The sequence below is a fragment of the Ochotona princeps genome, chromosome 2 (assembly GCF_030435755.1).
Source record: "Ochotona princeps isolate mOchPri1 chromosome 2, mOchPri1.hap1, whole genome shotgun sequence".
Lineage (NCBI taxonomy): Eukaryota > Metazoa > Chordata > Mammalia > Lagomorpha > Ochotonidae > Ochotona > Ochotona princeps.
This window is the reverse complement of record NC_080833.1, coordinates 96,587,082-96,611,610: the sequence shown is the minus strand read 5'-3', so window position 1 is coordinate 96,611,610 and position 24,529 is coordinate 96,587,082. Positions and strand designations below refer to the sequence as shown.

At 41.7% G+C, this 24,529-nt stretch overlaps 1 protein-coding gene across 2 annotated transcripts in view; it reads right to left on the bottom strand.

Annotated features, from left to right (window-relative positions):
- Nucleotides 1-24,529, bottom strand: part of MAGI3 (membrane associated guanylate kinase, WW and PDZ domain containing 3) — a 208,757-nt gene that overhangs the window by 18,836 nt on the left and 165,392 nt on the right. For both annotated transcript variants that reach the window (XM_058660067.1, XM_004581911.2), the window contains exons 10-15: nucleotides 20,519-21,124; nucleotides 19,328-19,359; nucleotides 17,575-17,731; nucleotides 14,852-14,943; nucleotides 11,898-12,090; nucleotides 6,578-6,769 (exon numbers count right to left, since the gene is read on the bottom strand). In XM_058660067.1, coding sequence (XP_058516050.1) covers nucleotides 6,578-6,769; nucleotides 11,898-12,090; nucleotides 14,852-14,943; nucleotides 17,575-17,731; nucleotides 19,328-19,359; nucleotides 20,519-21,124 — 1,272 coding nt within the window. The remainder of the gene's footprint in view (nucleotides 1-6,577; nucleotides 6,770-11,897; nucleotides 12,091-14,851; nucleotides 14,944-17,574; nucleotides 17,732-19,327; nucleotides 19,360-20,518; nucleotides 21,125-24,529) is intronic.

Sequence of the window (24,529 nt, the reverse complement as noted above, 5' to 3'; positions counted from 1 at the left end):
TTGCATAAAGCCAACTTGTCCATCTTAATCATCTGTGGCTTGAATCAATCTCTTGAATCAATCAATCCAGGCCTGGCTGTCCAGCTGTGAGATCATGTTACTGTATTTCTTTCCAGAAAAAGAAAGCAAAGTAACTGGAAATGGCTCCTTCTCAAAGAAATCCTTTTTGAGCAGGACTAAAAATTGTGTCATGAGAAAGCTGTGAGGCATTGGCAAAGCCAAGACACCAAGGCCTCTCCCTCCTGGAGGCCTTTCTGAGGGCAGGGCCATTCGGTACTGCCAGGGGTTGGGGACCCTTCCCCTGCCAAGGGCCATCTGGCTATCTGGAACATCGTGTGTGAGCTGCACACAACGACCACCTTACAAACTAGCCTGCTACAGATTCACTGAATTTTGAGTCCTGCCTGTGGCTGCAACTGGCGTTGCAGACACAGCTCATTGCCTAGACATTTCTCACCCTGACTCAGGCACCCAGTGAAGGTGAGGACTTGGATCCCTGCTTTCCTTGGGAAGAATCACAGAATCACACAGGTGGAGAGGCTACAAGGAACTCTTTTCATGGCATACCTCACCAGAAAATAGACACAATTTAGAGAAAAGAGTCACCTGCGTTGAGCAGAGCTAAACAGCCTATGCCACATGATCTATCCTGACAGTTTCTGGCCTTCCCACTTGCACTCATTGCTTTCTAACCCATGCCTTCCTTGATAGGGTTTGCAGTGCCCACCGTCTTGGCTGAGAGTTCCCCACCCACACACACCCCAGGATCCTTCTTCTATCTCTACCAGACCGATGGAGTTCCAGGGAGAAAGCTTACAGCGCACAGTGTCTACAGAAATTGCTAATGAGCAGTTTAGTGAAATTACAAATTCTGGTTTTATACTATGAGTGCAAATCTCAAGTACTTTACATAACATTCATCATCCACCCACGCCTAACGTACCATTCATGTCGATAATTAATGAGCTGCAAACACTCATTTCCTGTCATATGTTAAGCTACTACTTCAAACCTACATTTTAATTGTGCTTTCTTTCCCATCTCAGTATTGATAAACTTTTAAGCTTTCTTTTTGTTTAAAGGTCAAGAGAGTGACAATTTTTAATTAATGATGATGACAACTACGGCAGTAGAAGCTATAGCAAACAAAAGAAGCAAACAAAGTCTGGCTTAAACACTGCACTGACGTAATCTTGTGTGACGTTCACCCTCTGAGAGGTGGAGTGTTACTAGCCTCCTTCACAGACGAAGATCGAGCTTGTGGAGGGTGGGTGATTTGTCCAAGATGACACAGTTATTCAAAGAAATAAGAGGGGGCTGGCACAGTGGCACAGCCAGCCAATTCTCAACCAGCGGCATCCTACTTTGGCATCAGCTTGTGTCCTGGCTACTGTACTTTTGATGTAGCTCCCTAATAGCCTGGAAAAGCAAAAGAACTGCTCCAGTATTTGGGACCCCGTACCCATGTGGAAGACCCAGAAGAAGCTCTAAGTTCCTAGTTTCGGATCTGCTCAGCTCCAACTGTTGCAGTCATTTGGGGAGTAAAGAAGCAGATGGCAGATCTGTGTCTGTCCTTCTCTATAAATTTTACTTTAAAATAAAAATAAATACCCACTCGTCGCCATCATTGCGCGGTGGATGGGATTGGGGAGGGAGCCAACTTGGGGTCTGGGGATTAAAACTTCCAGCAGCGTTGGTTGCTGGTGGGTGCCAGGCTGGGATCGTCTCCATGCTCAGAGCCCCATTCCAGCCACCGCGTACACATGGTGACCTGTCCCTGGGCCTGCCCAAACTCCAGAGGCTGCTCCCTTCATGGTGAGTACACCTAAGGGGGAAGTCTGGAGAGCCAGGTGGGCCCAGGCCCCACCCGCTGCCATCATGGCGTGGTGGATGGGATTGGGGAGGGGGCAGCCAGCTATGGGGGTTTGGGGCTTTGAACTGCTGTTTAGGTAGCTCCATGTTAAACCCACTGTACTTCTGGGATGTCAATCAATCCTAAAGACTCCCAACAGAGTAACTTTTCCTTTGAAGGTAAGGGAGGGTAATGAGACCTGGTAGGAATGAGGAGAGGGACCAGATGATCTTTATGGAAAAGTCTGATATACCAACCACCTATCAATCCTGTGCAGAACTTGTAATCACTGAACGATGCTGACCACCGAACACCAGTCCATGCAAAAGCTAAGGCTCAGGGCTTGACTAGCATGATCATATCCTATTACATGACATGATAATGGATCAGGAGATGGGTCTCATTAGGCAGGACCATGACATTAACTAGCACACGAGAGAACCGTATCTGGGGGTAGATTCTGTGGAGGATGTGTGGATCAAAACCTGTGGAAATACTCACCCCACTGGTTAGCTGAAGAGTTGGGGTGGTAATGGACTAAGCTATGTGGGACCAAGGAGCCTGCCATCACTCATGGGTAAAGAAACTGGTAACAGTCTGGACTGGTCAAGGCAGCAGCACCCAAATGTGCATCCCGAATAGGGTGTGGGGTGGGCCGGGCTGCAACGTTCACCAGCTTACACAAGGCCAAATGGAAGGCCAGACTATACCGGACACTGGCCTAAAACCCAATGGCATATGTGAGAACTGGGTCTGGGAGTGGGTCAAGTGGAGGAACTTGGGAAATTCCCCTGGCGGGTCCTAGCTCCCACTGGTAAACACCTGGTCCAGACTTGGGGGTCGGACAAGCTGGGCAAAGTAGCTCCAATGGCTTGTTAATGGTTGGAAATGGAACGGGGCGGACCAGGAAGGACTGAGCAAACCATATCTCACAAGCAAAATTAGAAATCAGGATGGAGCACAGGCCATGCCGAGCTAGGATCTTGCACCTACTGGTCTGTGTGAGTCAGGGACATTAAGCCACAGTATCTAGGGCAGGGGCCAGGATAGGTGAGGGGGCTATGCCAAGCTGAGTCAAAGCAACCACTGGCATGCACGCAATCTATGGCTAGGAACAGGCCCAGTTGGGGAGCTAAAGGGACACCCTAGCTGGGTTGAGGTTCCCACTGAGGAGCAAGGGGGCTGGAATGGGGGCTGTGTTCTGTTCTGGATATGGCTGTAGTCTCCCTTGGCACAAGTGTGGACTGGGACTGGATGCACCAAACCAGGCTAGACTCCAACACCATCTGGTGCATCTGTAGGATCAGGGGAGATGTGGGATGGTCTAGGCTGGGTCTCAGCCCCTACTGAGCCATATGTGAGCCATGTGTGGGTATGGATGAGCTGTGGCTGGGCTGAAACATCCAACAGTAAGAACCAGAATGGGTTGAAGGCCAGTCAGGAAAAGCCACTGTTCCTGCTAGGACAGGAGGTGAACTGAGTAGGGCTGGCTCATGGACCCACTGGTATGCACAAAATCTGGCACTCGGAGAGGTTCTGATGTAGGAGCCTGGGCAACTCCTCTGGCAGGACACAGACCCGGCAGGTAAGTGCAAGAAGCATTATAGGAAACAGCCTAGAACAGGCCATGGAAAGTTTCCCACTGGCATACATTTGGCATGGGTTGGGGGCAGACCACACTGAATCAGTTCACATCACCTGCTGGCGAATCCAAGCACCAGAACAGAGTGTGGGTCGAGCCAGGTTTGGTTGTGACAAAAACCAGAGCACATTACGAAATGCCAAGGTGAGGTCGCCTGTGCCAGATGTGCCCGCAGCGTCCAATCAGCACACGTGAGAACCACGGAGGGAGGGAGCAGAGCCGGCAGGGGGAGTATGGGGTGGCTCCCCTGCTGGACAGTTACTCTCAATGGAGACAGAGAGCTGGGATGGGGGGCAGACCAGACTAGACAGGGCTACAACACCTGCGGGCCTCATGTGAACTAGATCAGAGAAAAGCCAGGCTGGGCTGATTATTCCTACTGGTGCAAACAAAAATTAGAGTGGCCGAGGGTTGCTTGGGCATTGCCACAGCATCAGCTGGCAGAAGCTGGCGGGGGGGGGGGGAGGGGGGCGGGGGGGAGGAGGGTGTGGCTAATCTGTCAAGTTAAACTGCAGAACCACCTGGAGTGTGCATAATCCAGGAGTGGGAGTGGCCTAGAAGGGAAATAGTGGGCTCCTCCTTCTTGGGTTACCACTCCCACTGGAGGGCACAAAAACCAAGACAAGGACTAGGGTGGCTAGACAGAAAGGCACCCAACAGCATGTGTATGGGCTGGATAGTCGGGCTCGTTGAACTAGGCTTCAATGCCCACTGACATGCACGAGCACCAAATGGGATGTGGGACAGATTGGACTAGTCTGCTGCACATAATGGCAAGCATGAGAACCAGGGTAGGGGGCGGGCCTGGTGGGGGTTATTGTGGGTCACTCTGACTAGCCTGCAGCCCCCACTGGTTTATGTGAGGGTAAAGTGTGTGCTGGGCAGACTCAGGCTGGACTGTAACACTCATTGGTTCCAGAGGAAGACAGCGCAGGAAACAGAACCGACCCAGCAATTGTAACCACCAGCTGATTGGGGCTGTGGAATGTACCGGGCCCTGTACTTGCAAGTACACACAAGAACCTGGTCTGGGTTCACCTCAGACAAAGTTTCTTTAGAGATGCCCCCAATTGAACTCCCTGATTCAGATCTCTAACCATGAAAAGACAGAGGACAGGACAAGTCAATCAACTACCCCAGCCATATGTTGGCAGTGAAAAACTGGGCAAACCAAGACTCTAAGGTGGACTATGTCAATCAGCGGATTCTTCAGCAACCTCCTGGTGTTTGGAATGGTGAGATTGGCAGCAATTCATAACTGTTGAACTATCAAAACCACTTGAGCAAGACCCTCAGAGAATGTCCCACATCAGGGACTTGGGATGGGTGGGAGACGGAGTGGGGCTTCTCCCTTTACCTCCCCCTTTACCCAGACATGAAAAAACAATGCTGAAATAATAGTTTTACCCACTTTCCTGTAGCCCTTGAACCTTTGTGCCATAATTAACTATGTACAGGTTGTCAAAAATAAAGAAAAAAAAAATAAGTAACAAAAAAAAAGATATAAGCAAGGCTTACATTCAACTCTGTCTATAACAGAATCTAACACTTAACAACGTTGCGTTACAGAGATCTAGCACGTATGTAGGTAAAGCTCACAAAATGGTAAAATACTTCAAATAACTAAAAAATACCTAAAAATGTTTAAATATACACAAATGTATCAAGAAAGGACATATTTGATATATATCAAAATTTGAAGTACAAATTCAACAGTGCTTAAGCATATTTAAATATGCAACTGATTTTGCTGAATTTCTCTTCTAAGCCACTTTCCTCATTTCTGCAATGCTAGAAAGGGAACATGTTTACTATACATAGTGGCTAACCACTATTACCCTGAGGAATTGTCTTTTTACAAGTTTTGTTAATCTGATTATTGAGCATTATTGTAAGGTACTAGAATAACAATGTGATTATCCTGATTTCCAATGATACAACACGAAAAACCATCAAAAAGCTGCTTTTCTTTCATTTTTCTGACACAGGCCACATAAGAATCTTCACGGCATCAGGGACATCTCCAGCTCCAAGTGTTGCCATAGCAACTGCTTTTGGAAACTGGAAACTAACATTAGTGAGCACTGACCTGACACTATAGCAATAACTCATCCATATCACTGAACCTTCTTCCTTTACATACTTGCAATAATTTTAGCAAGAGTTTTAGCAAATTAGTTTGGCATACATCCTTTCCTCTGAGTAATTCCTTTTTTCTTTACTTAGGTTTTGATGATCATTTAGTCTAAAAAGCTCTATTTCAAGATAGAACCACACCTCTTGGGAAACATGAGGGATATTTTCATGTGGTCAAGAATTTTCATTACTTGACTTGGAAAAATAAAGTTACCAAGAGAGGTGAAATATATAAATCTCAATATTAAGTTCAATTTCATAATATTTAAGTTTTTTCTTAGAAACATCCAGACAAGACAAATGTTCTATTTGCTGAATCACAATAAACCTGAACCTGCCAGACATACTTCCTTCTTTGCTCAAGGAACAGACACAACTTACTCTCCCAGATGAGAATGTCCTTTAAGGTCTGATTGAGGATATTTAGATTAGGTTTAAAAGGTCAGACAAATTTTTGACCTTTCCCTGAAACATATGTGCAAGGTAGGAATGACACTTATTATTCAACAATGGCATCTTACAGCAGAATACAGCAAGTATTACTAAATAACATGAAAGACCTATATGACAAATCTCATTCTAGACTTTTCTATTAATGTGTTTTGCTTTTTCTCAATTGTTTTTAGTATGTAGTTCATTTTTACAAACACTATTTCTTCCAATTTAGAAAACCTAGGTTCAATATTTAAAATTCGGTCACTAAGTCCCTTCAATTGTGTTCCTGACACACTGACTCAGTGTGATATTTGATGGAATTTGAGATGACAGATAAACCTGAAACCTGAAGGGTTTGGTTCTGATGACCTAATAGTCACAGATACTAAAAAACAACAACAACAGCAAAAAAGAAAAAACAAAAACAAGCCTCTAGGGAAATTCGCAAGCTCCAGTGGAAGGCAGAGAAAGCAGAAGTTGACAGAGGCAGACCAAGGATCTAGCATCCTTACCGCCAGGAGGGGGTTTGTTTTTGGAGGTGAGGATCACGAAGCCGAACCCTTCATTTTCTTTTCTTTGCAAGACGACATCATAGGTCTCTTGGGGACCAGGCCTGCCGGGGACATGGTCTGCTCTGTTCAGGCGGGGAGATCCATTCTGGGCTGAGAGGAAGGCTTGGGAGCTGTCATCCTCAGGCTGCTTCTCTGTAATAGACAGGACACTTTTTGGTCATATAATAAACATGACATATTTAGATATTTCTGGAAAACTGTAAGTCTAGATGAATCAGTATTTCTGTGCAAAACCTCTTACAAGAAAGTTTAGTTTCTAACAATACGAAGGATAGAAAAGCAGTCTTCTAGGTGAACTGGGGGCAGAGTATGAGGACAGATACAGGCAGCAGCACACATTTAATTTTGTAAATACATAAACGTACATAATTAGAAAACTCATGTGCCATCTTATCTCATTTAATAAAATTATTTATGTATTTTATTGGAAAGGTAGAGTTTCAGAGAAGACAGAGAGAGAGAGCCTCCATCCACTCCCCAAATAGTTGTAATATCCAGAGCTGGGCTGGTCTGAAGCTGGGAGAACATTGGGCCTCCCAAATACCTTACTTTAAAAAATTCATTTATTTTTATTGAAAAGGCATATTTACAGAGAGGAGAGACAGAGAGAAAGATTTTCCATCCACTGGTTCACTCCCTAAGAGGCTGCAATGGCTGGAGCTGAGCCAGTCCAAAGCCAGGAGCCAGCACCTTCCACAGGGCCTCCTCTGTGGGTGCTGGGTCCTGAAGCTTTGGGCTTAGGTACCTGCTGGTTATTGAGGACTGGGCCAAGTTTTGCAAGAAGTGTCTGAGTCTGTGGATGCACTGAGGTGTACTTGATCAGCCAATAGACCTTTTAATAATTTTTTTAAAAAGGGGGGTTTCAACCCTGGTGCTTCCTGCTTGTGGCCCGGGAAAGCAGTAGGGAACAGCCCAAAGCTTCTCTGACAGGCATTCAATGTTTTCTGCTGGCTTAGATGAGCTGGCTGTCATCCCATTTGCATCTAGGGATGCTGTTCACTGTACAGGCATCAGCAACTGAGGAAGTCCAGTCCTGATACATGCACTCCAAGGTTGGACTGATGACATACGTCGTGATTTTCCTTGTGGCTGGGGTTTCAGCCTAGAGTTTATTTTAGTTGGTAAGTTCCTAAAGAAACTTCATTTGGGAGTGACATCAGGCTTGATTCTTGTATTGTAACAGCTAGTGCAAGGTTAGGTTCGGTCTGTTACCTGCACCCCAGCCAATGCACATATTGTTAGATGCAGCTGCCTGGTCATTTTGGCTCCCAACTCCATCTCATGTGAACTGATGCATGTGCAGCCTAGCCTAGCCCAGCCTGCACCCCATCTGGCTCTCATGTGCACACATGGGTGCTGTGGCTTAGCTCAGCTTGTTCTGTCCCCAGACCTGGCCCAAACATATTCCAACAGATGCCGCTGCCTTGACTAGCCTGAACTGCTGCCGACCCTGGTTCTTGTTCTCATCAGTGGGAGGTAATCCAGCAAGGAAGTGGCCACTATTCCCCTATCAGACCTGCTCCAGTGTTGGATGTTGAACTTGCCAGATGGTATTATTGTTTAGCCTAACTGACTCACATCCAGTCTCAGCATTTGCTAGTGGGTGCTGCAGCCTAGCCTATCCAGGCCTGTGCCCACCGGCAGCCCTCATATGAATGGGCAGGTACTGCAGCTTAACCTGGACTGGACTGTACCCTGTGCTAGCTCTCACATGTGCCAGTGGTTGCTGCAGACTGGCCCAGCCTGGCCTGCCTCCAGACCCAGCTCACATGTAGGCTGACCAGTGCTACAGTCCAGACTGGCCTGGCCTGCCTCCAGCCCCAGGTTTCATGCTCACAAGCAGGAACTTACGCCTGGCCTAACTGGCACACATTCATTCCAGCTCTTGCTGGTGGTTGCTACAATCTAGCCTAGCCTAGCCCAGCCTGTCCTGTACCCATTTCTGGCACTTACAAGCCCCAGTGGGTGCTGGGGCCTAACCCAGTCTGGTTCACCCACGGAGCCAACCTACCTGAACTATCCTCCCTGCCCACCCCCCCTTTTTTTATTGGAAAGGCAGATTTAAAGACAGAAGGAAAGACAGAAAGATCTTCCACTCACTGGCTTACTGCCTAAGTTGCTGTAATGGACAGAACTGAGCCAACTTGAACTCAACAGCCAGATGCTTCTTCTGGGCCTCCTGTGCGGGTATAGGGCCCCAAGGCTTTGGGTCATCCTCTACTGCTTTTCCAGGCCACAGGCAAGAAGCTGGATGGGAAGTGGAGCATGGGACATGCACTGGTGCCCATTTAGGATCCTGGTGCATACAAGGTGAGCATTTAGCTAATGAGCTATCAAACCAGGCCCTTTATTTACTTAATTATTTTAACAGCATATCTTGTGCCATAATTTGGTAACATGTCAATCATCAAAACAATTACAATACATTGAAATTGTGGAATACTTAATAATAAGGTCTCCTGGCCCAAAATTTAGACTTAAAAATATTTATTTTACTTATTTCAAAGGCAGAGTGAAAAGAAGGAGAGACAGATAAAGAAATCTTCCATTCACCAGTTTACTCTCCAAATGGTCACAAAGAACTTGGCTTGAAGCTAGAAGCCTGGAACTCCACTTAGGCCTTCCATGTGGGAGACAAGAGCCTGAGTATTTAGGCTTTCCTATGCTGCTTTCTCAGGCACACTATCAGGGGCTGGATTAGAAGTAGCCAAGACTCGAACTAGCACACTCCACATGAGAATGCTGGAGTTGCACGTGACACCTGAACCTAGCGTACCACCACATCAGCCCCCAGATGATATTTCTTTTAGGAAGCAGTTTCATTATTTCTCAAAGTTATTCATTTATTTACTTCAATTTATGTGAAAGTCAGAAACACAAGCACAGAGAGAGAAAGAGAGAGAGAAAGAGAGAGAGAGAGAGAGAGAGAAAGGAGAGAGACACACAAAGAGATCTTTCATTTCCTGGCTCAATTTCCAAATGCTGACAATAGTCAGGGAAGCGATCTGGTGCAATAGCTCAGAGGTTAAAACCTCGCCTTGCATGCATCAGGATCCCACATGGGTTTTGGTTCGTGTCCTGGCTGCTCCATTTCCCATTCAGCTTCCTGTTTGTGGCCTGGGAAAGAGGATGGCCCAAAGTCTTGGGACCCTGTACCTGGGTGGGAGACCCAGAAGAAGTATCTTGCTCCTGGCTCAGTTCTGTCTGTTGTTGCCACTTGGGGAGTGAACCAGCACACGGAAAATCTTTCTTTCTTTCCTTCTTTCTGCAAATTCGTCTTTCCAATAAAAATAAATAAACTTCAAGAAAAAAGAAACACTAATCAGGGAAGAGCTTGGCTGAAGCCAGAAGCCTGGAACTCTATCAAAGTCTTCCACATGAGTGTTTCGGACCCAGTATCATCACCTGCTGTCTCCTAGGATGTGCACTGGTTGGACTGGAAGCACAGCAGGTGTTACCTGAACCACAGCATGCATGTGTCCCTAGTGGCAACTGAACTGCTGCAACAAAAACAATCACCCCACAGAATTTATATGATTTTTAAAATAAATTTCAGAATCCCAATATTATTAAAAATCATGGATTTTTTTTTCATATACTGTATGGATAGAATGAATTAGCAAAGATGCCTCAACAATATCAACCATTATGAATCTTCTTCATGATGGTTTCCAGGAGAGAGACAGCTTGTAGGTTGTATAACATCACACTTTTACTGCAAGTATTTATGTCCTGGTTCCAGCACAGCCAAACTGGGGCACACTGGTCCTCATCTCTAAATGCCAGGGATTTCCTAAGATAAGCGGGCCTTTACTTTGGATGCTGCAATCACAATTACAGCATGTAATTTAATCTTAAGAGTGATATAAATATCCTCCAAGTCAACAAATATTTCTTGATGTCTATTTAGCACCAGGTGCTGTTCCACATTCTGAGGACACAGCAGATAACTAGATGGACTCAAATCTATATTTTCATGCAGTTCTTTTTTTTTCTGCTATAGTGTTGCCTTTAAAATTTACAGGTGCCAAAAATTCACAAATACAATTCCTGTGTAGCATTCACAAAGAAATTGATGGGGAAACTACAAGATATGCTCATATTCTAATGTAATGATTTAGATCCTGGGCTCTGAAACTAAGCTGAGTTTTCCTCAACCTTTCTGTGAAATTACATAATCAGGTAATGTCAGCTTCTGCATCATGTTATGAATATGAAATATACAATCCTTGTATCTGGGACACAGAAAAGCACTAAATCAATGTTATCTCAGGGATGGGTACTGTGGTACAGCAGGTTAAGTTGCCACTTGGGAAGCCTGCAGTAATTTTATTTTCACTTGAGAGCAGAATTACAGAGAAAAAGACAGAAAGAGAAGTCTCTTCCCTAAATGGCTGCAAAGGCAGGAGCTGAGCCTATCTGAAGGAAGAAGCCAGGAGCTTCCTCTGGCTCTTCCATGTGGGTGAATGGGCCCAAGAATGTGAGTCATTATCTGTTGCTTTCCCAGGCATATTAGCAAGGAGCTGGATGGGAAGCGGGGCAGCTGGGACAAGAACTGGGATGCCAGCACTATGGGTGGAGGCTTAGCCTACTGCACCATGACATTAGTCACCAGCTCTTCTACTTTTGATGCAGTTTCCTAGTAATGCATTTTCAGATGCAGCAGCTGATGCCTCAGGGTTCTGCCACCCACTCGGGAAACCAGGATGGAGTTCTGGGATACTGGATTTGGCTTTGCATAGCCATGACTACTATTTTAGGGACTCACAGAGAGTGAATTAACAGTTGGAAGATTCTTTCAAACACATGAAAAATAAACTCTAAAAATGTTATTATTCACTAAAACTTCTTAGAGTAGACACATTCTACTTCACTTGACCATATGGAGTTTCTTCAGTATCTAAAGTCTTTTTGGTATTCAGTTAAAGAGATACCAAGATACCTTTGTATGTCTAAGTAACTGCTTCTGAGTTTTAAAAACACAGATCTAAACAATAGTCCCTTCTCCAAACCACAGGGAAAAATCCAGTAACATGTCAATAAATAAAATATTAACATTGAGCCCCCAATTTTTTTTTGGCAATACTATTTCTGAGTCCATCTGACCCCATACAGCTTTCCACAACAAGACCCGGATCACATCAAACAGGGTATCTCACACACTACTAAACATAATCAAATAGCCTGCAAAATCACACAGGAAATAGACTCAGTCTGTGATTCTTTCTTAATTTGTCAGAGTAGGAACAAGTTCACATACCTCCAAAGAAGATCTTCCTTCTGACAGTTAACAACACATGGCCGTTGCGAGCAGCAGTTGTCATTAGGTCCAAGACCTGCTTGTGTGACTTCCCTTTAACAGGAATTCCATCAATGCACATCAGCTCATCAGCAGCACGGAGCCGGCCATCTTTCTCAGCTGCTCCCAGAGGAATAATTGCTCCAATATATATCTAATAAGGTAACAAAGTACAGCTTGGTCTATCTGCGCACTAAGATCAGCTGGAGAGTAGGGGACAGCAACCCAATTATAAAAACATATTTTAGAAAGGTGGCATCTTATGAAGTGCCCCTTCTTAAATGCACTTTAAATAACCATTCTGTATAAGGTAACACTTCTGGATTCTTCAGAGTAAAAGAAAGGCAGAAAATGTAAATCTTGTTGGAATAATTTAAAAAGCACCACATAACCTCTATCATTACAATGAAACAAAGCAAATTCAGAAAGGCAATTTTATGTGAAGCAACTATTACTAGTGCAAAAGGTCTGTTCAGGGCCAGCAGGAAAGATCTTCTGCACACTGTTCACAGTAAGCGGGACCATTCTCACAATGTTTCATCACACAGGGCTAACAGTACAAGCTCAGTATGCAAATCAAACATCTCTCCTGGGTATCAAAGGCAGCAAAGTGGTGAGAGGTTCTTTTGCACCTAGTTGAGAAGATCTGGGTTCACTCTGCTCCCCAGCAACTAGCATCCTTTTATTAGGTAATCCTGGATGTTTGGGCTAGTTTCAGAGCTGCCAACATTTGATATTTAAGAAGAAAGAAAGAGTCCGCCAATGTTTAAACAGACAAACTCTCAAAATGTCTGAGTGAAAATTGTGATTACTGGCAATATAGAAGTAACAAAAATACATATACCACACAAAAACAATAATACATATATCACACAAAAACAATGAAAACATCTTGCATTTGTCCTATAAAGGCAACATTAGATTTTATGTATCTTTAAAAAATTATTGTAAATGCAGCCAATATGATTAATTAGAACACATTTATACTACACAAATCAAATGGATCTGTAATATTATACCAAAGACAATGGCACGAGCATTGTTAAGCCACCATCTGCAATACTCAGTGCCGGTTCAAGTTCTGGTTGTTTCACCTCAAGCAAACTCCTTACAGAAAACTAGCGAAAGCCTGCCCCTCCCTCATACAAGAGTATTGGGCAGAGTTCTGGGCTCCTTCCTTCAGCTAGGCCTAGACTCAGGGACTACCCTCCGGGAAGCAAACCAGAAGACTTTCTCTCTCTCTCTCTAACTCTGCATTTCAAATAAATGAAATAATAAAATATCTCTTTTAAAGAAAATATAAGTATGTTCTAAAATTCCACAAAGCACTTTATTTCTTCGTTATTTAAAGAAAGGCAAAAGTTAAAACCAAACCCACTGAAACTGTTCTTTTAATTAATGTGAGAATCATGTCCAAGCAAATTTCAAGATTTTAACTTTTTAATGAATATATGTTTCAGCAGTTTTTAAAAAGCTTAACTGTGTTCATCTATTTCAAGGGCACAAGGAGGGAGCGGAGATGGAAGGAGGGAAGGAGAGAGAGAGAAAACTGATTCTTCAGCTGCTGATTCATTCTTTATATGATCACAATCGGTGGGCTGAGTTAAAGCCCGGATCCCAGAGTTCCATCTGGGTGGTGGGGCCCAGGCACCTGATCTGTGACCTGCTGCCTCCCAGGATGCAAAGGAAGGCAGATGAGGCAGCACTTGGATACAGGATGTGGGTGTTCCTAGCAGTGGGTTAAACCATTGCACCGTAACGCCTATCTAAAATTCTAGGCAATAAATGCTTTACAACTATAACCCTTATGTTTTCTGGCAGAAATATTGATTATTTTATACATCTGTAGTTTCAAATATTAACAGTTGTAAGGACATGCCAAGTCTGAGTATGAAAATGCCACCCCATTCGTAAGAGCAGGTGAAGTCATACATGGTTCAGCCAATGACACTGGAATATTCAGAAGACCCAGCATTTGCAACAATGATTGTGAAGGACAAAAAGGACTTTTAGAGAAAGAAAATGTCTTAGGATCTGTTTAACAAAGGCAAGGCAAATAATAAAGTAAAATAAGCTTTACCAACTTATACAGAAAAGCAAATACATTAATCACTGTGCAATTTACACTTTCTATCCTCAACGACACCACATGAACAGAGGGACAATGATATTCACTCACAAGATGCAGCTGCTTCTCATACCAGAGAACCTACTAGAAAAACAAAGCTTAAAAAAAGATCCGCAGGTAACTGCCAGACTCAGAACCCATGGACTGCTATGGAGTGCAAGTGCCAGAGCCTAGCCTCCTAAGAGGCTCAGACGGAGCAGTGGAGAGCATAACCAGCTGCACACGGAGGATATGGCAGACCAGAGGAACCTGCAGACGATACCTGGCATCACAAAGGAGGACAGGACAAGTCAATCAACTACCCCAGCCATATGTTGACAGTGAAAAACTGGGCAAACCGAGACTCTAAGGTGGAATATGACAATCAGTGGATTCTTCAGCAACCTCATCGTGCTTGGGATGGCAAGATTGGCAGCAATTCATAACTGTTGAACTATCAAATCCACTTAAGCAAGATCCTCAGAGCATGCCCCACATCAGGGACCTGGGATGGGTGGGAGACTGGGTGGGGCTTCTTCCTTTATCTCCCCCTTTACCCCAGATACAGGAAAAAAACAATGTGGAAATCATAGTCTCACCCACTTTCCTGCAGCCCTTGAACCTTTGTGCCGTAATTAACTATGTAAAGATTGTCAAAAATAAAGAAAAAAAAAATCCATTTTCCGGATCAAAAAAAAAAAAAAAAAAAAATCAGCAGGCAAACAAAATAAAAATATACCATGGCCTGCCAAATGACTACTTGTAAGTTTTAACAGAGGCAGTCATATTCCAACGCGCTAACACTTACAGATTGGTCGGGTCCATCTCCTCCTAGCACCCTGAAGCCAAACCCTGACTCCTGTTTCCGAAGAAAGACATCCAAGTCTTTGGTGTTTGGTGCTAAGAAAAAACAGAAAATACAAATACATAAACTTATATTTTAGAAGAATTAGACACTTGATCTTAGCCAAAAGGCCAAGAAGCAATTATATTTTAGAAGACTTAGAACTGAAAAAAAAATTCATTGAGTAAGAAACATAATCTGAGAAAGTTTTGTTATGTGAAAATTTACATAGGAGCATAGCACACATTCAACTATAAAGCCTTATTTTGAGCAATAAACAAAGCTGAATCAAGATTATTTAGGAGTGTTTACCGCTTCTTTCATGTACTCTCTGCCACTAACTACTAATTTTTAATCAATAGTAAATTCAGAATTCTTCAACTTGAGTTTGTTATTTGACAAGTACAAATTATCTAAGTTAACACTGGTAAAATACATTTTAAATCCAAGTAAAAAAGAACTCATAACTTTTTAATCAATATTTTTGTCTCAGAAATTGTCCCATGGAACTATTTATGACAGCTTTGCAAAACAACAGTAGTATAAAGGAAAATAAAAAGAACATCTATTATCTAGAATGTACCATTTCCCAGAGGGCCTAAGAAACCAGTCCAGTCTCACACAGTAAGTAAATGGTGGAGCTTAAATTTTTATTATTACTTTTTCCTTGGAAAAGAGAGAAGGAGAAGACAGAGAGAAAGTTCTTCCATCAGCTGGTTCATTTCTCCAAGTGGCTGCAACAGCTAGAGCTGAGCCAATCCAAAGCCAGAAGCCTGGAGCCTATTCCAGGCCTCCCACATGCATGCAAGGTCCCAAGGTTTTTGCCCATTCTCTACTGCTTTCCCAGGCCGTACGGAAGCTGAATGGAAAGTAAAGCAGCCAGGACATGAACTAGCACCCATACGGAATCTGAGCACTTGCAGGGAGAGGATTAGTCAACTGAGCCATCACACTGGGTCCTGTAGCTGATATATAAACCCAGATTGATTTCACAATGCAGGCTCTTAGCCCACAGTGTCCTGTTCCCAGAGGATAGTTTGTACACTTCAAATATCACGTCTGGAAAACCTATTTCACAACACAATATTATCCCTGAGAAAACATTCATATTATTTACAAGGAAGTATTTACTAAAAACAGAAAAGGAGAAACAGGTTAAGGAAATTTTTTAACAGTTTATGAAATAACGGGACTGTAGAGTTCATAGCTACATTAGGAATGTATCAAGCTGCAGTGGCCTAACAGCTAAAGTCCTTGCCTTGAACGTGCCAGGATCCCATATGGGCGCCGGTTCTAATCCTGGCAGCTCTATTTCCCATCCAGTTCCCTGCTTGTGGCCTGGGAAAGCAGTTGAGGACGGCCCAAAGCCTTGGGACCTTGCACCCACGTGGGAGACCTGGAGAAAGTTCCTGGCTCCTGGCTTCAGATTGAGCAGCACTAGCTGTTGCAGTCACTTGGGAGTGAATCAACAGATGGAAGATCTTTCTCTCTGTTTCTTCTCCTCTCTCTCTTTGCAATAAAAATTAATAAATCTTTTAAAAAAAAAGAATGTATCAAGCTATGAATGCAAAATGTATCACAGAAAGGAATTCTACATGTAACAATTTAAATTACTTCTTTGACATGCTTACACCTGTTTTGTCATCTTTATAAATATGACCTGGGCATATCAAGACAGAGAATACAACTAGTTAAATAAGTGTGAAGTAATCTTAGTATTTCCATCTGCACATACCTTTTCTAAAGTGATTTTAGATATGGCTATGAAAAACAAGTGAATTTTAAAAATTAAACATAGAATTTTACATTGGAAATATTTTTGTTCCATGTGCATTAATATGAAAATGAATGTTTTAAAAATTTGTTTATTTTCACTAGAAAGGCAAATTTCCAGAGACAAGGAGAGAAAAATCTTTCATTCAGTGGTTCACTCCCCAAATGGCTGGAACAGCTGAGTTCAACTGATCTGAAGCCAGGAGCCAGGAGCCTCTTCCAGGTCTCCCATGCGGGTGCAGGGTCGCAAGGAGCCACCTCCACTGCTTTTCCAGGCCACAAGCAGGGAGCTGGATGAGAAGTGGAATATCTGGGACATGAACCAGCACCCATTTTGGATGCTGGCACCACAGTGTAGAAGATTAACATGCTAAGTCATGGTGCCACCAGCCTCTCCTCTGGCTTTGCCAGTCCCACCTAGCCAAGTGAGTTCCTGCTATAACCCAAGCCTTGTAAATGCCATTTCTTCCAATTCTTTTTTTATTTTCCCCATAAACATCTAATTTCTGAAAACTGCTAAAATGTTACTTCCTGCAAAAAGCTTTACCTACTTCCTTCTACTCACACAGTTAACTCATTATTTCCTACTTTGGTCTCTAACTTACCCAACTCATCTTTCCATCACTGCACCTGTTGGGCTTATGTGTGCTTATTTACACTAACTGGAGTGTATATCTGTCCTTTTTCTGTTTAAATTTAGTTAGATTTTTGAGTGTAGGGCCTGTGCTGATTACCTACAATGGTGTCTGGTAAACAGCTGAACCTTTGAAAGAATGAATGTTGAATGTACACAAAAGAGGCCCAGGGTCATTAAAATGAGAATGAAGTATGCTTGAAATTGGGAAGCTCCCAATTATAAAAATATTTCAAATTTATATGATTACATATTCCTGCAGTATTCCACAGCCACTTACGTTTATCTTCATATAAAGTCTTCGATTTCAGGTAGACCTCAGAGGGATCCAGTTTGGGGGATCCTGATCTGATAATGCTGGGTGGAAAAGGCATAGGCTCGGGAATGGGCTCATTTATGGCCTCCAAACTTCCTGAATTTTCCTTTTTATCTGTTTTCTGAAATGCAAAAAAAAAAAAAAAAAAAGGTCTTATTTAGCACTTTAAAAAATCAGACAGATGATTAGTTTATAAAACTGTCCTCCAAGCTAGGTGTGCTGGTTATTACAGCTGTGGTGGGGCGGGGTCAAGCCACGGGGGATTAGTGGACTCACAGGGATCCGTTTTCATGGCCATGTCTATTTGGTTAAAACACATTTGAGTTAAACGAAAGAAAGTTTAAAATGATGTTCACTGAAAACTCTCAATACTTCTAAGTTCAAATACTCTTTTCTCTGCTGCCAATACATAACTTGAATCTGAGATGAAGATTCACAAAAATACAACACAAAAGAACACTTCTAAGAAAAACAGGCAGGAAACACCTTCATAAAATTCCCACCTCTCACTCACTGACTTAACTCCTATGAAGATGCTTAAGAGAACATTCTTTTTAGGAAAACAGGATAGGAACTGTTTTCTAGAAAAACAAGATAGGGCATTTCCTCCAACCCAAATGTCATCAGATGACAGGGAAGGTAAGAGCATCCTACCTGTCTTTCCATTTGTCCTAGGATCCTAGGGTTCAGCAATTAGAAAACATTACAGCCACCTGGCTGTGATGGCCTCCGTTAGGAAATGGAAATGGTGGCACAGGAGTTAGCAATTATTAGCGGAACTGGTTAAAAGCAGAAAAGCACAATTCAATTTGTACTGACTGGACAAAAAGAATTTCTGTTTGCACCAGACAGATAGTCTTTAAGAAGCGAAGCAGGTGAATACTTCTGTCTTTGGAACAAAATACATTTGCAGAGGATTCCTACTTGGAGTATTAGAAAGATGAATGCATTTAATATCTGTCCTCCTCTTAACCGTCTGTAGTTTATATTAGGGGAAGCCATCTTTCAATTCTGAGATGAAAGATATCAAACCAAGCAAACAACAAGTAAATCTGGATTTGTCATTGTATTGATATGTATACAGCTGTGGTATTTACAAAGCAACACATGTACACCTAGGACAGTTTCTTTTGCAACAGCTCTATTTGGTAAGGTTTTTAAAAGCTATTTTCTCTACACAAGTCCTTAAATAAGCTACTCAGTTGTTGAGAAGAATGCCAATCAAGATGGTGTCCAGGTCTGATGCCTATCACTCTGATAACAAATACACGTAGCACAGAAGGTCACAGAAACTCCAGTCTCGCTTAGCCCTACACATTAGACAGTGTCTAAATGTGGGAATTTACAAGCCCATGAAATGATGTGGAGCCACCATGACTGCTCTTTAGGAACTAGCAAAATGCTATAATAGATTATCACCTGTTCTAACAGTTGTTTGCTTCTGAAATAGAAGCAAAGTGAAAGGATCTTTTGAGTGAATCCACTTTTGACCACTTAGAAGACAGGATACTGGCAGCATGGGCCTCCTCTATTGCCTTGATCTGCAAGGGCAGACCCTCACTAGGCGGCCTTTCAACACTTCCCTGGAGTTTTGATGCAAGCCCCAGGCAGCACACCCCTGACTTGTCTGAGCTGATCACCACCACCACAGCAAGAGCAGAAGGCAGCGTTTTTCTCACTATGTCAGGAAGAATTTAAGAACCAAGTGTATACTCACCATTTTGGCAGTTTTAGTTGGTGAAGGAGGACCTTAAAAAAAAAATGAGCCAAAACTTAACAACAGAACGAGCATTCCCAGTTCATAAATACTGTTACTATTAATAATAAAACTAGCTTTAACTTTTAGAAGATTTAATCCATATCACTTCCTGTGTATCAGACATTATAAATACATTCTTCATTTATTTTTTAATGACAATCTGAAGGCACAAATGTTATTATCATTTCATAGATAAGGTAAATTAAGATTCTTCCCTTTATCACAGACTCAACAAGTTAACAAATCAAGAAACTGACATCAATCTATTTGACATACAACCTTGGTTTCTGCTATATTTGTTGAAGTTTTAGATAACCCTCCAGCACTCAAGGTTTCTGCACAACCTACCCTATGACCTAGATCAGAATCCAAAATGGTTTAAAGAAATGACAACGAAAACTCCCCCAATGAAACCTCTCAAAATGAAAACTAAAAGTCAGAGGAAAAAGAGAACAAAAGGCTCAATTTTATTCTTTAAAATAGTCACCCATAGGCAAGGGCTAAAGAAAGTAACTAATATGCAATGTTGTGATTAGTCATTGGAGCTGGATTTATGATGTCTAGCAGCAGTTCACAACAGCTTATGACCTTGGAAAAATCAAACATATGCTTTTCCCACATACGCATGGTGGGGTTTAATTAACATTTATGTCAAATATTAAAGCTTAAGTCAAAAACTATGTGCGTAAGCTATCAGGAGTGTTTGCAGAACAGGCTGACATACCACCCAACATTTACTTATTCATTAAGATATCAGCTTTTTCAAAATATCTTTGGTGAACAACAGAGGTTCAAATGAAGCAGCACTGGTTGAGTGTCAACTGTTACCACTGTCATCAAAACAGAAAAGGAAATAAACAGGATATATTTCATTCCAAGTAGCACATGCTGCCTGTCTCTAATTGACAAAAGCATAATTCAGATTCAAAAAGTAACACTGAGGGAAAGAAATCTATAATGGATCCCAATGAAATCACTAATAACTAAAAGAACTGATGAAAAAATATTGTTGATAGAAATAATCAGAACCCTAAGGAAAATGCGCACTAGATAATTGTTAAGTCTGTTGGGAATAGACATTCTAAAGGACAACGAACATACAAGAATGCTTCAGCATTAAAGACTTTTCCTCGTGGTGCTTTTACTTACCTCCTCTTAAGATAAGCAATGGTACATCTGCACCTACTGGAAACTGCTTTAGCACTTCTACCACCTGGAGATGCGTCAAATTCTGTACATTTTGATGGTAAATTTCCTTAATTATATCCCCTTTCTCAAGGCCTGGACACCATTGGCTATCCAATATCATTTTCACCTTCTGTCCAGTGGGGCTATCAGCAATTGCGAACCCAAAGCCTTTAGGACCCTTCATCAAAGGGACAGTCACTAGTTCAGGCTGGGAACTGCCTGACGAAGCCATGGATGCTCTCTGCTCACTTGGGTCTGATGGTCCATTAAGACGATCACTGGTCACGGCATGTCCTGATTTTCCATTTTGGTCCAGAATTCCTGTTCCTGACTTAAAATCCTGAGTATTTAGGCAAGTCTCTCCCTTGGTTAATGACTGTCCATTGATGACAGGGGTAGCAGCAACAATGTCCACAACAGGATCTTCACTGTCATCAGGAAGCGGATAACCACGACACAAAGTGAGTTTTACATACTGATTGACAGGTACTAACTGAAACATCTGGACCACATCTGCATGAGTGTGACCCAGCACACAGCTGCCATTGATATCCACAATTACATCACCTGGTAAAACATACACAAAAAAATTATAACCATCAAATAAGTTATTTGGTCTGAGTTAACACGTCAGGTAAAAATCGATTTAGCAACTATATTTGAATACTGGGTATATTATTGTTTACAAGTATTTCCTGCTGAAAAAATGCACAAAACACAGACATTCTCCTATTTGTAATTCCCCTCTAAGAAGTATACACAAATATCTAAAATTTTAACTATCTTAGTAGGAAGAAGCTTTGACCTCAAGTTCAAGTGAATCATTTTAAAAATCCCTGCAAATAATTATTGTTGTTATATCCTGACTCATACCAGAGCTGCCACACAAACTTGGGCAGATTGTAGTGAGTATTTAGTATATAGAAGAGAAGCAAATAACTCCACACTGGTTACTGATACACACACCATATGTCATCTTTTTGGATTCTAAGAAGCCATGATTACAATGTATTTTACAAATTTCAGTTTGTGAAGCGTATAGGTGAAAAACAGAATGATGAGAATTTAAGAATGTATTTTAACATTCTTTTTGTAGAGACTTTGAATTTATCATAAATAAAATTTCAAGTGAAACAAGCATCCAAAGTTGCAACACAGGTAAAGCACATACTATTTAAGATACTGGAGACTGTGCTAACTTAATTTTCATTAAAGTTTGCTTTGCTATCCTAATATTACAATATTATCACCATTTTAATTGTAGAATTATCACTGACATTTATCAGATGGTCATGTTTTACGGACTTTCAAAATTTGATTTCTGTTATTCATTTGCTTCTTTAATTTCAATAAGATTATTTGAAATATTACTGCTAAGTGAGGGTGCTTTAATTTTTAAAAATCAACAAGAACAGTGGTATAAACAAATGTTAGTCTATGTGAATTTTTATTTCAGAATTTAGGAGGACAGAGAAATTAGACTAATTAGAAACAAAAATTTGACTTCTTGTCCCTAGGGAAAGTGCCCAGAATTTTCATGGAAGAATGTATTATTCCGCTACGCAAATTAGGTAACAATTTCAGACAAATCTAAGGTTTTTATTATACAATCCTGTCAGCAAACAATTGCTAAGAGATGTGTTTCACAGATAAAATGCTGAAAAGGTCAAAACTGAGAACTATGTAAAATCTATTATTTAAGTATCTAGAGTTCATTATTTTTGTAAATTAAAAATTTAATATTTTTCTCTAGAAATAAAACTTTGGACCATTCTAAGTCTCTAAGTCTTACTGTTATAAGTTTCTAGCACTTCATTGGGAATTCAAAAGGAGCGATCCCATATCCTAGATCATGCACGTTCAGGGTGGTATGGCTGTAGACAACTAGAGATCCCACATCCTAACTGAAAATAACTTGCTCTGGGGCTTATGAGTTAAGATAACACCCCTAGTGCAGTGTTTCACACGGGCACCAGTTTATAAAAGCCTGGCTGTTCTACTTCCAGTTCAGTTCCTTGGTAATGTACTTGGTAAAGCAGTGCTTGGACCCCTGCATCCATGGATGGACCCAATGGATGGAAGAACCCAATGAATGGAAGATCTGTTTCTTGCTCTCTGAAACTTTTCCTTTCAAACAAATAAGTAAAATGTAAGATCAACAGCCCTTTCAATACCGTTTTGCTGAAAGTCATGGATTTTAACATTTTTGCTTTTATTTTCATTTCTTCAAAATAGCTTCTTCTCTCTTATTAAACTCGTCATTGATTTCTAGGTCATACAGTAGCATCATTTTTTTTAAAGATTTATTTATTTTTACTAGAAAGTCAGATTTACAGAGAGACAGAGCGGAAGATCTTCCATCTGCTGGCTCACTTCCCAAGTAGCCACAATGACCAACTGATCCAAAGCGAGGAGCCAGGAGCTTCTTAGGGTCTTCCATGTGGCTGCAGGGTCCCAAGGCTTTGGGCTGTCCTCAACTACTTTCCCAGGTCACAGGCAGGGAATCTGATGGAAGTGGAGCAGCTGGGATATAAACCAGGGCCCATACGGGATTGCATAGTGATTGCAAGGTGAGGACTTTAGCCACTAGGTTACCATGCTGGGCCCAACAGTAGTTTTACTTTTTCATTTCTTCTGAGAAAGACTGGTCACTCAGTAGCATGTTATTTAACTTCACGGCATTGTAAATTTTTAAACTTTCTTCCTGTTGTTGATTTTGTTTTGTGGCTCTTCACTTAGGGAATATACAGTAACTATACAACACAGACTATCATATTCAGATGTGAAGATTCAATGCAGTATGCACCTCTACTTTCAAATCAAAGATGGACTCCCAATGAAACTGTTAAATATAGCTTGACAACAGGATACACTTAAATAACAGAATGAAGGATATATGAGTGCTTATAAAGAAGAAAACTATTTTAATGATACAAGGGAACTCAGTGTGGGGGGAAAAGAATGTGGGAAGAGGGTAAGGGAAATCCCAGAGCCTATGAAATTGTATCATAAAATAAAAATAAAATTAAAACAAATAAATGCTTTAAAAATTTAAAAGAAATTGGTGTGTGTCATCAAAAAATAATATGATGATAAGGCAAAAAATACAGATTAGTATCTATATGGCTTATCAATTACGAGAGGATTAGAACACTCTCCCAAAAACACTGTAAGAAGCAACCTCAAGAGCCAGGCACAGTAGCGTAGTGGCTAAAGTCCTTTCACACTCCAGGATCCCATAGCGGTGCCAGTTTATATCCTGGCTGCTTCATTTCCCTTCCAACCCCCTGCTTGTGGCCTGGGAAAGCGGCACAAAGTGTTGACCCGCTGCACCCACATGGGAGACCTGGAAGAACTTCCTGGCTCCTGGCTTTGGATCAGCTCAGCTGGGGCCATTATGGCCACTTGGGGAGTGAATCAGTGGATGGAAGGTCTTTCTCTGTCTTTTTTCTCTCTGTAAATCTAACTTTCCAATAAAGAAGTAAATAAATTTTTAAAAAAAGCAACCTCATTATGGAATTAATTGACATAGTAGTGAGTAACCAATATGTTAAAAGTAAATGCGAGTTCTTAACCACCTTCTGTGACCACCTCATTGACATTTCAATTTTAGTTTATACACAACATATAACATACATAACATAACGTGTAAATTTTTGCTGATGGTATGTTGGAGCTTTTAATTGATCGGGATGATACTCTGCTGGCTCTGCCTTCAGACCAGAGAGGGTATACCTAAGAGGTCGTTGAACTTGACTGGACAATAAGATGTTGGACTCTATGTTTGGTAAATGCTTGCAATGGTGGAATCTCAACTGAACTTGAACTGTGGTTATGCAACAAGGTGGAGGAATCCACCATGGTGGGAGGGTTTGGGGAGGGGTGGGGAGAACCCAAGTACCTATGAAACCGTGTCACATAATACAATGTAATTAATGAATTAAAAAAAAAAGAATAAAAAAAACACAACCT